General features: G+C 45.4%; 1 protein-coding gene across 11 annotated transcripts in view; it reads right to left on the bottom strand.

The window, feature by feature from the left end:
* The window catches only part of shroom2a (shroom family member 2a), a 31,900-nt gene that overhangs the window by 4,623 nt on the left and 12,215 nt on the right, over positions 1 to 15,062 (bottom strand). For 2 of the 11 annotated variants that reach the window (XM_020702677.3, XM_078946300.1), the window contains 5 exons: positions 6,906 to 7,007; positions 6,636 to 6,653; positions 6,047 to 6,169; positions 3,547 to 5,854; positions 3,123 to 3,208 (listed from right to left, as the gene is read on the bottom strand). In XM_020702677.3, coding sequence (XP_020558336.1) covers positions 3,123 to 3,208; positions 3,547 to 5,854; positions 6,047 to 6,169; positions 6,636 to 6,653; positions 6,906 to 7,007 — 2,637 coding nt within the window. Of the gene's footprint in view, positions 1 to 3,122; positions 3,209 to 3,546; positions 5,855 to 6,046; positions 6,170 to 6,635; positions 6,654 to 6,905; positions 7,008 to 7,369; positions 7,779 to 8,453; positions 8,711 to 15,062 lie in introns of those variants that run through there. The other 9 variants (XM_020702682.3, XM_078946302.1, XM_020702681.3 and 6 more) reach the window with 9 other exon arrangements.

The raw sequence follows: 15,062 nt of genomic DNA, 5'->3' as shown, positions 1-15,062 counted from the left end.
ATACACACACACTCACACACCAACATACAGGCACACACACCCAAACACAAGCACACACCTAAACACAAACATACACACACACTCACTCACCAACATACACGCACACACACCCAAACACAAGCACACACCTAAACACAAACATACACACACACTCACTCACCAACATACACGCACACACACACCCAAACACAAGCACACACCTAAACACAAACATACACACACACTCACACACCAGCATACACGCACACACACACCTAAACACAAGCACACATCTAACCACAAACATACACACACACTCACACACCAACATACAGGCACACACACCCAAACACAAGCACACACCTAAACACAAACATACACACACACACACTCACACACCAACATACACGCACACACACACCCAAACACAAGCACACACCTAAACACAAACATACACACACGCACACACACACCAACATACACGCACACACACACCCAAACACAAGCACACACCTAAACACAAACATACACACACGCACACACACCAACATACACGCACGCACACACACCTAAACATGTACACACACTTAAACCCAAGCACACACCTAAACACAAGCATACACACACACACCTAAACATGCACACACACCTAAACACGAGCATAAACACACACTCACACACCAACGTCCACGCACACTCACCTGAACACAAGCATACACACCCACACCAACATTCTCACACACACACACTCAAGGTGGGTGAAATTTGAGATTATGGATCCCACAAGGGTATAAAAACACACACATTCACACATATATAAACACACACGTCCCCGGACACACAAAACTAAGCACATACGTACATACACATACATAAACCAACACCCTGACACAAACATACGCATGCCTACTCTCATGCACCCACAAACGCCACACAAAGACACACACCACGCTCACACGCACACACATCAGCTGTTGAATGGAGAGTGAGTTGTGTGTTACTGGAAGTCAAATAAGTCTAACAGAGCTGGAAAAGTACCACACTGATCCAACTGTTTCAGCGACAGATAATTAGGTCATTTGGCTTCATGGAAGCTCTGAAGGAGCAGGTTTTTCCATCAACGGCAATGCTTCAGGCGTACGCCACGACAAGACGACCGGGATTCGAACCCGGAGCTTCAGGCAGCCCTGGGCTCTTCCTGTCAGAGTCCAGACCAGCGACTGCGAAAGAGGCCGACGTGACTCATGGGGCTGAAATGGGCGGATCTGAATTTCAGCCTCGTGGTCGACCTCTTCCTGGCTGCATATGACATCACCTAAACCTGCCCACTTTAAAAATGAGCAGACCAGCCTGACAGCTGTTGGAGCACGCCCAGTAAGACTGAAGATCCACCCATCATCTACCAATCCATGGACAACGCCTCACTTTGACGTCAAAATGTGTTTGGCCGTGGCGTGTGCACGTTTGATTGTTTTTTTATTTTACAAATGTTGTCAATGTGGAGTTAATTTGAAAGTTTCTGATCATTTATTCATGCAAATCATGAGAGAAAACGATTGTTTTTGTACTTCCTTTAATTAGTTATATTGTTTAGCTTTTAATATGTTTATAATAAAAGCATTTTGTTGTTTTTTGAACATGTACATTTTGGAAGTGAAAGAAACAAAAAAAATCTCAAACGTTGCCAGAGTTTAGCAGCTATTAGAGGTCAGATGTTTGAGGTTTGATCCATGTGTGTCTACGGTCTTTAACACGGGATGTGAATGGAAAGACCTTTGACCTTCTGATTAGAGCGACCCCACAGTGGTTCTATGCAGAAAAGGAAGCAGACGTGACTGCTTTGACGCTTCAGCGAGACTCCATTTATGCTTCAATTATTTAGGCTGTAAGTATGAGATTGTAAACATTTTCAAGAGCAAAAAATAGAAAGTAAATCTGCTTAAAATCAGCTGCGTCCCGAGTGTACCCCCCCCCCCCACTGAACCTCATGTACCGTGTTGTCGTGTGAATATGTGCTTTTGTGTTTAAATGGTTTAAATGTATGGACTTTTTTTAGTCGCCAACAAAGTTTCTGCTGTCTGATCTTGTTCGGGTTGGACTGGGATGTGATTTCGTGTGTCAGTGTAAAAGCTGCACATGTGACAAAAAAAGCTTCTGATTCTGATTCTAAAAAACCTTCAGAAATCCGTCAAACTACAACTTCATTCTTCTCTAAAATGTTACAAAGAGGTGAGGGGTTTTATCAACTCGCTGCTAGGGATGTTTGAATCAGATCCTTTCATTGAAACCCTTTGGCTCTCTTGATTTGCGGGCTCCAGAGGCAGGGAAGTCCTCTTTTACCTGTTGGAGCCCACACCTGAAGACGGATCGTTTAAACACCCAAAACAAACGTCTCCCAAACAGTCATTTAGGCTTAGAGCGATCTGCCGAGTGTTTCACGAATGCTTTCAGGCATTTTCCACACACAAAGACAAAATCAGCCCAGCTCTTGGAGACACTGTGGGCCTTGTTACTGTATATGTGGGAAGTCATCAGCATGTTTAGGAAGGTGAAGCCTCACCCCTACCTTTTGAGGAATGTGCCCAAAACAAAAAAGCAAAACAGAAGCTACAGAAACTTCGGTTTAAACTCTGATGACGTGAATGTCTGCGTAAGATTTTAGGGTCATCCTCAGACATTTTATACAAATGTCAGGGAGAGATGTGAGAGGAACTGTGAGAAACACAAACATTTGATTGGGGAGACTGTCTGCCTACAGGATGCCCTCATGACCTCGGGGAGGGGGAGTGCACAGAATTCCAAGAGAGAAACACTTCCCCAGAGCAGCGCATGTTCAGAGGCATCGCCCACGGCAACAGGCCACACGAAGCTGCCGCTGTGCCCGGCGTTCCTCCGCCGGCTCACAGCAGGCTCCGCTTACAGAGCAGGAGCCGCCTGACAGCACATCCAGAGCTCATAATGAGTCCATGACCAGGATGTTGGTGCGAGAGCACCAATTAAGACCAAAAACTGTATTTAATAACTGCTTTCTGCCCTCTCATCAAATTACAAAAACTCAATAGAGAGAAAAACAAGACGTTTGTATTGAATGGAAGACGTGTCCCTGTTATTATTCCAGTCTGTCCCATCACAGAAACACTCACCCCGACTCAGCAGGAAGCGCCTCGGCCGCTCCGCCTTCCGTCTGATAATATCTTGCGTCCGACTGTCCTGCAGGAACTGGAATCTTCTGCAAAACAAGGTTGAGCAAACACAGAAGCACTTAAGTGAAAAGGTTCCAGCCGGAGACCGGAGCTAAAGTGCCTCTGAGTCTCCACCGCCCGACTCAGGTGGCAGCTTCCTGGTTTCTTCTCTCTGCTGAAAAGATGCTGCCCTCTTTGTTAAGCTGAGGGTGTGTCCTTATGTACACATTTAGATTAATATTTGTCTTGGCAATTCCCTTTGTTACTCTAATTGCACTCCTTAATGAAAGGAGGAGCCACAGGCAGTGGCAAAAGTTACCAACAAAAAAAAAAGTGCTTTTTGGTTTTCTTTGTTGATAAAAGTTAGACAAAGTTTGGGCCTCACCTGACCGTAGATGTGTGCTGAAGGAGACGATCGGGATCTCTCATGGAAGCATGTCTTGTCGCTGTCCTCAGGTGTCGAATCTACGATGTTATCGGCTGAGTGGTACCGTCCAGAAGGTTTCTTTTCTGGAGCTTTCCTCTGTTTGCTCCACCTGGCCTCGTACTCCGCAAACGTGCCCAGTCTCTGATTGTCGTAGGCGGACGGTGCGTGGTGAGGAGCTCCTTCAGCCGTTTCAGAGCGCGCTCCACCTCTCAGAGTGTCCTCCGCTGCACTGTGAGGGGCAACATTCCTGCCCCGGATCTTGTCGTGGCTTTGAACGGGCACCTGCTTGCAGAAGGGTTCTGCGCTTGTCAGCTCCTGTTGGTTCCCTGGAGAGCTTGTGTTTCCTGAGGGGTCTTGGTCAACACCAACTTCATGGATTTTGTCTGGTTCAGAGAAACATCGGACCTTCTTTTCTGCAGTGAAACGTTTCCGGCCTCCAATGCGTGAGACCTGACCACTGGAAAGTCCAGAATTACCGGTTCCTTGCTGGTTCAGAACGGGGTCGACATTCTTATGCACTGAGGAGGGATGGTTGGCTTCTTTAGAGAGCTCCAGTAAAACAGGCTCCAGGTCTCTCCTCCTGAAGGAGGTGGCTTTAAGGACCTTTTCTTGTACTTCCTTGAGATGATCCTTGTATGTGTTAGAGAAGGACCCCTCTGCAGAGGTAGAGCTTTGCGCAGACCTCCACTCTTCTGGATCCGCCCGCGGTTCAGGCTCGGCCTTCGGTTCAGCATCCGGCAGGGCAGCCGCACTCCGGCTCTTCTGCATCCTCGCCCTCCTTGTCTGTATTTCGTTTCTCAAAGTGGTGGCGAAGCGGTTGCTGCGCGCCATCTGCTGGGTCTCAAGGGCCTCCTCAGAGCTGCCACCCACGGCGTGGTCCTGGCGGGCCGTGGCGCACACGGAAAGTGAGTGAAGCATCGGGGTCGTCTGAGGGGAGATCTTGTTGGTGGCGGGGATGGGCTGTCTGACCTCCTGGGACGTTTCTCTGAGCTGAGGAGGGAGAGACCTCCTCTGCTCAGGGGCATATTGCGGCTCTGCAGTCTGTGTGTTTGGCCCTCTTTGGACCCCCCCATCCCCCCAGCTCATTTTCCGTCCAGAGGGTTCTGGTGCAGCGGTTACCTGATGCTTTCCGTGCGCAGCATTGTCTTCAGAGCGTGGGGAGTGTTGGGGCAGATGATGCCTGGCTTTGGGGGCTGCCTGCGGGCTGGTGGAGCGCCGCTCCTGTGGCAGACCTGCGGCGCTTCCTCTGACTTCCGGTATTCCAGACAGAGACGGGTGGTTAGGATGTGTGCCGTGGCTTGTGGTGATGCAGTAGTAGCGGCTCGGCCCTCCGCTCTCGTGGTCGGTGGCTGCAGAGGAAAGGTTGCTGCTCAGGCTCCATCTCTGGTTCTGGCTTAGATGCTGTGCGGAGCTGTGTGTGGGCAGGTCCTGCAGGCTGCTGTGGTAACCGCCGACACTCTGCGTCTTTGAGGCGGGTGGGGTCCAGGGCTGGGGGAAGTAGGCGCTTTTGTCACTGTGGTGCGGTTGCTGGAAGGGCTGGCTGGCCCCGTGACCATGGTGAGCATCACTGCCGGAGAGCGAAGACGGCTTGTTTGGGCTGAACGCGGCGTGGGTGCTTTTATCGGTGGAGGTGAGAATGTTTCTGCTATCGTTCTTCAGGGAAATGCTGTGGCTGCGCAGATTTTTCAGAGCCCTGCAGTGTGACTCGAGTCCTTCGGGGGGAGCTGTGACAAGTCCCCTTTCGTGAGCTTTAGCTGCTGCAAAGCTGTTGCTGCGTGCAGGCGGAGGAGGCGGCGGGGGAGACGTGGACGCCGCCTTCTTTTTCTCAGGCACGTTCCACACCGGCCCAAAGCTGATTCTGCTCGAGGTGGAATGTCGGGAGCCGGCCGGGTCCTCGGTTGGCAGACCGTCGTGACCCGGACCAACCCCTGGCATCTGGAAGTACGGGAGCCTGTCCTCAAGTTTGACTCCATCAGCAGCCGCTCCCTGGCCCCGCCTTCCTCCCGCATCCCACTGAGTCACTTTGTAAAGCATGTTCTCGGTGGAGGCGGCGTTGCTTTTCGACAGCGTGTAGTCCGGCGTGCTGGAGCTGGTGGAGAAGGAGCTGTAGGCCGAGTCCCGTTTTCCTCCTCCGAGGTGCTCCATGCTGTTGTTAGACTGAGAAACATGCTCTAGACTGTCCATGCTCCCCAGAGAGCTGAACTGGTCGGACGCTCTGCACAGGTTCGTCTGCTCCCAGCCTCCAGAGAGATCATTATCGGACGAGCTGCGGGACGAGGAAAATGAAGAATCAAGCAAACACAAACTAAAGCTTGCTTTTAGGTTGAAGGCAAAGGACAGTCCAGCTGGAATGTCAACTTTGATTTAATTTACATTTTGTGTTCACATGAAGGGCAAAAGTTCTTCTCGCCCAAACATTCAGACTGGAGGTCCGGAAACCTCCCGACCCCAGAATTACCTTGCATCATATTTGCAGTGCCAGACAGCTGTGGGCGGAGACTGCGTCTTGCTGGACTCCGATTGGTTTTCATTAAACTTGGTTGAATGCCAGGAGTGAGGCCTGCTTACGGGTTCGTTCCTCCTGCAGAGACGGGCAGAAAACACAGACTAGATCCAAAAAACCCCAGAAGCAGATGAAAACCTGTGTGTGTGTGTGTGTGTGTGTGTGTGTGTGGGTGTGTGTGTGTGTGTGTGTGTGTGCGCATCCATGTATGGGGATGAAACTACAGCTGGTACAGGAAGACAAACGTGGATGAGTGTTATTTTGAACAGCTCCTCTCCCGTTGTGGGGTTCTGAGGTTTAGGAAGGAGGTGGGGTTCACGCCGGACCACACAGAGACAAACAGTCGTGATGGCAGTCACAGTTCACTTGTGGCTGAAACCTGAGGAACCAGGAGACGTGCCAAGCTGCACACTCCACTTTAAAAATGATGAAGAAACAGAAAACTTTGCCTTTAATGGAGTTTATTTTGTAAGCTTTTGGTCCCCCCAACCCCACCCCCAAATCAGATCGTGTGACAGTTTTTAGTACAGCAGAGGAAACGTACCCTTTAAAGCGGTTCTTCCTGAGGCGGCATGGAAGAGAAAAAAATATTTGTGACTTTATTTTCCCATTGAGATGAACACACAACATGAACGACAACACACTGCATGCTGCACATCTAGAACATCTACTGACGTGAACCACAGGATGACGGAGCCGGACATGCTGATGGAGGCAGAGGAATGACATGAACCTGAGAGCTGGGTGTCTACAGGTGGAGGCTAAGCGGGAGGGGAGGGCGAGGAGAGGACGGCATTCGGCGTGGGACGCGTACCTCATGGAACTGCGCAAAATCTTGGTGAGAAAGCTTCTCGCCACGTGAACGTCATTCTCTGAGGGCATTTTGAGAGCTACAATATCCACCATTTTCAAATTCCTGAGCAGCACAAACACACACCAAGAGATCAGCGACATCAGACAGGAAAAACTTTACATGTCAAAGTGTTGCATTTGTCATGTGGACGCTGTGGGGATGCAGAAAGAAGATGAGACCAAACTCCAGTGTTAGAGCTCCCCCTCCTGTTCAGAAATAATATTCACAAATGACAGAAACACGGGAAAGTTTGGAAAGTTGCTGGTAAAGAGGGTTCAAAGAAAATCAGCAAAACTAAAGCTTTGCAGCATCAGGCGTGCTGGCTCTGCTTTCCTGTTTGGTCGTGGTGGGGTGGGGTGGGGGGTACGAGGCCAGCGTGAGGCCACTGGCATTTAGGGAACATCTTTCACAATCAGATTAGTCACCTCGGCGCTCTGTCCAAGCTGTCGTCTGCCTCCCAGAAATCCTCCCAGACAGCTCCGAGAGGGACGCAGGACAGCTTTACATTACTGTGGCGCAAAGCTGTTCCCTGCAGCTGACTGTAAATGTTGCTGCGTGGGATCTTTTCACTGTGGGAGTCAGTGTTTCTGATGAAATCAAATCTGGTTTTGACAGAAAAAAAAGGACTTTTAAAGAATGTAATGTGCTGAGCGCTGCTGAAATGATGTTTTTTCCTGCAGCCGTGAAAACATTGAAGCGTGGCTATATTCATGCACTCTGAGCAACAGATTTGACCAATCACGTGCCTTTAATGACAACCCAACAGAAACTCCTTCAGGTGGAAGCTCCAAGAGCAAAACATGTAAAAAAAAAAATGGTATCCACATATCCGATTATTTACCCAGACGGAGACAGAGATCTGATTAAACTCTGTAAAATGGGACAAATAATGGATTAATGTCATAAGTATGTTTCAGAGGACAAAGCCTGAACTGAGCTCAGTCTTCATTGCCTCCATGCAGGCCCTTTTCTGGGGCAGGAGCGGCCAACCACACATGGCGCCGGCTATTGGGATGCAAATGAGGCTGCTTTTATTAGGCCTATCGTCAGGGCTACAGCTGGGCCGACGCAGATATGTCGGGAGGGGGAAACACTTGGCTGCAGTGGGGGCGGGGGAGAGGCCATCGCTTCAGAGCCTTATTTCACTCCAAATGTGTTCAGATTCATCAAATCCAGAGCGCAGAAAACCGAGGAACCCGTTCAAATCCAAGAGAATTAAAAGAAAACAGGTAACTTTGTGCACAAATAATTTTGTTTATCCTCAAACCCCTTAAAGCTGAACTCTAACAATGTTTAAAAGAAATGTTAAACCTTGCTGATCGTGGCTTAACCTAAATGAAAGGGGACCTCAGACTGAATCATGGGGCAAAAATGTTCACAACAACAAAGTATTAAGGTCAAAAAACAATCAAGAGACCTTCATTTGTCGCACAATCGCTCACTGAAGAGACCAAACAAATCCTACCGACGTGGAGGGTTTCATGTGTTTATGAGTTCAGCCCAACTCACCAAACATATGAATGAAGGAGGAGCGCAGAAAAAGGCAACAGGTCTCCTCGACACAATCCGTTAATATTCAGCTGAGTTTGCCGGCAGGCGTCACTTTCCCCAAAGGCCGGGATGAAGGAGCAGCCAGCCTCCGAGGCCGGAGCATCATCGTTCAGGACCAGCAACCTCAACCCAAGTCTACATGACCCTCAACGCAGAACCACCACTGCAAGGGTTCCTGAATGAACCTGAACAGGACGGAGATTTCCTTCAGGATTACGGAGGGGGGGCGGCAGAAAAGTGCACCAACAAGGAGGAGGGCTCATGCCACAGCCAGCCCACCTCCTGGATTCCCGCGCTCTCGTATCGCCTCATTGGCTCCAAGGAGCTAATATGCTAATGATGAGATGAAAAGCCGGACCGGGAAGTCTGACATTCCAACAAGTTGATTTCTGAGAGGCACAAGCCCCACCCCACCCCTCACTTTAGGGGGGTTTGGGGTCCATAAAAGACGGACCTGTTGCTTGAGAAAATTTCATATCGTATTTGAAGGCTTATTACCAAGAATTCATTCATGATTATAAAAGTCTTATGGACAGTTTCTTTTACACATTTCCAAACATTATGTAAAGACAACAGTTATTTCAGAGAAAAACATATTCAGGTTTGTTTAAAAGTGCACCTCCTTTATCCATGTTGTTAATCTTCTTCCTCTTTCGGCTTCTCCCATCAGGGGTTGCCACAGCGAACAAGTCGCATGGTAAACTCGGCAATGTTTTACGCCGGATGCCCTTCCTGACGCAACCTTCTCAAGCCGGGCTTGGAACCGGCACAGAGGTAGAGAAGGGAACAGGGAGCAGCCCGGAGTCGAACCCTGGTTTCACGGACGGAAGGCGCCGCAAACCAGCATGAGCTAAACCGGCCTTTATCCATGTTGTTAATATTTACTAAAAATGTCTCAATAAAAGCCAAGCTGCCTTTTTTAAATCATTTTTTTTGGGGGAATAAGAGCTGGCTTCTGTTAGAGGTCTGCTGACAGATAGGCTGATAGAAATGGAAACAAACTCACTTATACTTGATAATAACTGCAAAGAAGACTTTTCACAGCAAATTAGGTCTGATTTCCCAAATACACATACCGTATTTTCCGGACTGCGGAGTATAAGTCGCACCAGCCCAAAAATGCATTATAAAGTAGAAAAAAACACAGATAAGTCGCACTGGACTATAAGTCGCATTTTGACGGGAAATTTATTTGACAAAATCTGTCAAATAAATTGGAACTTATTAGGTTGTGGAACTAATAAGTTCCACAACCTCATATGACACAATCATAGCAGACTGTTTATCTCATAATTTCACAGTAATTCTTTCTCATACTTATTTATTTATTCCTTTCATGAAGCATCATTGGCCAACTAATACTCTGTTTTCATCCTGTATTTGTAGAAACAGTTGTCATTTTTATTGCATTTCTGAATCTATGAAATCATTGGAAAATAGAATATTATGTTGTTAGCCTTCAAGATCTTACTGTAAGAAAAAGTTTGCTGATTCTCTGAGTCACTTAACATCCTCTTAACACTTAACATACCCCATACATCAAATTGACCCAGGAACATCATCTCTGTTCCTCACAAATGAACATAACAGGAGGGTTAACAATGTATTTATTTCCATTTGTTTCTAATATAAGTCGCTGCGGAGTATAAGTCGCACCCCTTGCCAAACTATGAAAAAAAGGGCGACTTATAGTCCGGAAAATACGGGTAGTACTAAAAGTTTTTACAGCCATGAAAAAATAAATTTGAGTACGTTTTTGCTAAATTAAGGAAAATTTGGAGCCAAAGTGGTTTGATGCATATTTGCATCAGTTGGTGTCAAGAGGTTAAATCTGTTTTATTAATACAATTGTCTTAAAGAGTTCAAGCTGAGCGGAAACATTTGGAGTTTAAATCATTGACGACAGCTCACTAGTGATGGGTGGCACATTTGCAATAACTCACTTCTTGCTTTGGATTATGACACCATACATTTCTGTGGGAAGTGGACGTCGCATCAAAACCGTGAACCATGTGGCCCAATGAAGCATCCAAGTCCAGAGATTTGACTTCAGCATGACTCGGGTATTTTGTCCTTTTCCCCACCCTTATGGCCCTCTGTGATTGACACAAGTGCAAACAGGGGTGCATTCTTGAGCACACATTAGATTTGAACAGTTGAGTCGGTCTGCAGGGTAGAGTGACACAAGGTGAACAATTTTACTGGAGAAAAATACTGAGGATAAAGATGCAAAAACTGCAGCTGAGTTGCTGGCACCCGGCCAATTCACACCTGCAAAACTTTCTATACAATAAAGCGACTTTTAAGTAGATAACTTTTATGGTTAAAGCCATGAACTGAACTGCGTGATTACACCCACCCACCCCTAAGGATGACTAAATGGTTTTATCGTTCGTGAATGAAAAGACAAAAAAAAAAAGATCAATTCCAGCAGCTAAACTTAAAAAAAAAAAAGAATTGTTGTCATACATAGAGGAGTATGTCCAGCCATCTACATTAAACAATACTGTTTGTTTTATTTAAACCAAACAATGCCGATTCTAAATTGAGTTACAAACAACCAAATGCTGTAGTTCCTAAAATAACCACTGGGGGCTGGTTTGCACCTCACGGGCCAAATTTGTCCAGTGTTTTTTTATTTATTCTTTTGAGCATTGTTAATTGCTGCCACCCAGAATAAACAAAAAACAAACACACAAAAAAAGGTCAATTTAACTTGAAAATCCCAGAAAAAAATACCGTTGTTGGGTTCCAGGGTTAAAGCATTTTACACCAAAAACAAGCTAATGTACAGTTTGGCTTCATAAACATTTTTCACTTTTCAACAATATTTTAGAGCTTGAATAGAGGAATAGTTTCAGATGTGTTTACTGGAAGATGGGTGCATCCCGGTGTTCAATTTATCTAAATTCCCCATTTACCCTGTCCTGTTCAATACCCGTTTTTAGGAGTATTCCAGTCAATGTAGCCGTCCCATGACAGAGATGGTCCAGTTAACGTATGATTTTAGTATAAAGGAATCTAATTTTATAAACCGTTCTGTAAACTTAAATACTTCTCAAAAGCCAGTTTTTTACAACAATAAATTGAATAAAATCCACCAATTATGTACATAGTTTTTTGAAAATAAAGAAAAATTCCAAAAATCCAGATTAATCTGACGTTAAGACTAGAAGATATTCCAGTATTTGCTTGATACTCCAAAAAATGTTAAGAAATCTGCTTACTGAACGAATTAGGCGCAGCGCATTCATAATGTGTTGCATGGACTAATTTGAACACAACAATCCCGAATGTAAACCAAGCTGCTGACCCCGCCCACTACCACCGAAAGACGTCATCTAAAATAAAACTACAGTTGAGTACATTCACTAAAGTTTCTGCAGGATCACTGCTGACAGCCTAAGGGTGACTGGATCAGACAGAAATGCTCAATTACAAGAGCATGTACATGCAATTTGAGGAAGTATTCATGTTTGTCAGTCATCACTGGAGAGATGATCAAACGGCATTTAGACGCAACTCAAGCCTTGATCATGTTTTATTGAAAGAGAAAATCGGAAATTTGCTGACTAATCTTCAATGCATTTTCTTCAGAGCTGAAGTTGCATCACAGCGCGTCCCGTGCTGGAGAGGTATGTGCAACGCGCCGGCCGTTTTCCCACACAGGACCACGCCCTTATGTGCGACACGCTCCTCCACTGCTCCCACTTTCGATGTTAGTCACCACAACTCAAGCTCTGCCCGTCTGCGGCGGGAAGAGGCGGTGCCACACCTTCTGACCGGAACGGGTTCTGACAGCTTTTCAGCCATCCAACATGATCCCTTAGATAAACAGCAAGGTGCCTCGCAAATAACCCTCCACATGCACAGGCGGGGCTGAAGCCCAAAGAGAAAACCCCCACACCACAGCTCCACCTGCCTTGGAGGTGAGAGGGGAGAGCTGTACTCCAAACCAACATCCAGAGGGTGGAAGAAAAGAACTGACGCTTTGATGCTCCCACTGTCTTCTTAAACAAACACAGACCTGTTATTGTGGCCTTGGGAAATGACGGACCTGACGTTGGTCTTGACGGCAGAACAAAGCAAATTCTTCGGCGCAGGAAAGCAGACTCAGCTCAGAGTCCTGGGGGATTCTCTGCCGTGGAAAAACAACAAGCCTGCTTCTTGGGCAAAAGCCTCTTTCTTCCTTTAGAGGGATGAGAACTCGGCAGTGACTTTAACCAGATCCTGTACCTGGCTTCTTTGCTGGGAAACTTTCACCAACGGGCTCAGTTTCTCAAGAAAAATGCTGCACCGAGTCAGCAAGGAGAAAACAACGTTTCTTTAAGTCTCAGTATTAGCTGACGTAATAAATATAAAAACCACAGAAAATCGGATGTTTTCCTGCATTAACCCTCGCCAAAGCGCTTTCAAACGACTACTTCCAATGAAAAGTCTAAGTAAACGTGTGTAAATGCGCATTTCAGGCTTCCATGTTTAAAACTCTTGAGTTCACACATCGGTGCACAAGTTTCTAATAGCGTGTTCGGGCTCCACGTACAAAACGCGCGTCCATTACATTTGTGTTGCAAGTTAAACCTGGTCAAAGTTTGACTAATCAGAGACAGAGGTGGTAGTGACGTACGGATGGCGTTTCTTTCAATTCATGGAAGCCTCAACCTTTTGAAATTAATCATAAAGCAAGAAATCAATAATTATGGGAGGTGTCCGGCTGGAATTATGACACCAAATACTTTCGTATATCGGAATAGAGCTGTGAAAGAAACAGCCCGGAGCGAGATTAGCAAGATTTGTGCTGCCGTGACATTTTGCACTGAGCCTCTTCCAACTGTAGGTGGCGGACGTGAACTAGTAAACCGTAAACAGAAGAAGAAGCCCCTCCCTGCTCGTCCAGTGTGAACATCATGTGCTAAACGCAGATTCCACAATGCGCATGTAGAACATTCTGGAATCTGCATCACATGTGAATGTATGTTGGATGAATGTATGGGGGGGGGGGGGGTTGTTTTAAGAAAAACATTTTAAAGTTATTCAAGTGCAAAATGATCTTAATTTTAACGCTGTAAAGCCCACTACATCAAAGAATTGACAGAATTGATATTTTAAAAACTAAAATATTATTTAACCCTTTGAGGAAATAAAAAATTATAATTTTGCATTATAATTTTTTTCTAGAGATATCGATGGGGTCAATCATGGTATGTTGGGTGATTTGAAAAGTTTTTTGGGTCAGAACAATATTAGTTTTAGATGCAAAAATATTGACATGAGTGTTCAGGAAAAAAGCACTTTATTATCTGCTGTCTCAAATTTAATCCACACATTTTTAACATTTTCATTATTATCATTGGTTTTTTTTTTGAAAGGTTTGGATCATCCTAAATAGATAGGGGTCTCAAAAATGTATCAATTATGATACAAATGTTTATACGTTCTGTGGTTAGAACTTTTTTCTTAAAATATAAAGGCTTATTTGCAAGAGAACCTTTCTTACTCTATTGGCAGATTTTCTGGCTAATTTACAGAATTGTTTTCAAATTTAAAGAGCTTTTTACATATTTCTAGGTGGTCTGTCTTTTTGCAGTATAGAAGCATCCAGAGATGACAAAAGTTTTTCTGCTTCTGAGTTTCAAACTTGCTGTATTTTTAAAAATTCTGAAAATGTTGATCCTCTAAGAGGATTCAGGGTGCAAATCTCTGTATTTGGATTTACAAAGAATGTTAATGAGGTGTCATAAACCTAAAACAGCTTCCCTTTCTGTTGGGAAGCGTGGGTGGAGTTAGGTGGTTCACATTGATGAAGGAGCTCCAGAATAGATAGTTTCATCACATGACCTAAAACTGATTTTATAACACGATCAGAAAATTATTAATATGCAAAACTAAACTATGAAAATTACAATAAAGCTAAGAATGATGGTTTTTAAGACTTCAAATGATATCAAATACAAATAATTTTTAATTTTGAAGTTTACTTAGATTTGTGGTTTCACCATTTTGCTTTCTGTTCAATAAAAAATAAAAATAAAACTATAGCTGTTCCACCAAGAGAAACCTGTGTCCCAGTACAGGTTAAAACATGGACAGCTTCTTGCCTAAATAAACATTTGTGCAGAGAAAAACAATAAGTGAGATTGTGAGCTCTTGTGATGAGATAAATGGCGAGCGGCCTTCCTTGTGCGATAGCATTGTTCAGGGCTTATGCTGTGATATGACACAACGCAGAAAGAAGTGCAAACAGCAAATGCCAACAATGGGAGCAGTGTTTCACACAAGGACATTCACAGGAGGGTGACTCTGTCTGACTGATGAATCACTTGTAGCCAAACCAGATTTGAAACCTAAACAATTTCTGCTAGTTCCAATTAGTCCCAGAGAGGCTTTGAGGCGGTTAGTGGTTTGGTTTAGGGGGAAAATGTCTCATCCAAACAAATCAGAAACTTCTGATCACAAAGGGCTTGAAGACAAACGCACCTCTAGGAGGGAAGGAAAAAAAAATCCTCCTTTGCATAATAACTTCCTCTTTTTTGTACAAACACATGCCGGCGTGGGTTGTGACAGATG

Source organism: Oryzias latipes, chromosome 4, assembly GCF_053564925.1.
Source record: "Oryzias latipes strain Hd-rR chromosome 4, Olatipes_Hd-rR_3.1".
Lineage (NCBI taxonomy): Eukaryota > Metazoa > Chordata > Actinopteri > Beloniformes > Adrianichthyidae > Oryzias > Oryzias latipes.
This window is presented reverse-complemented; position numbering and strand designations above follow the sequence as displayed.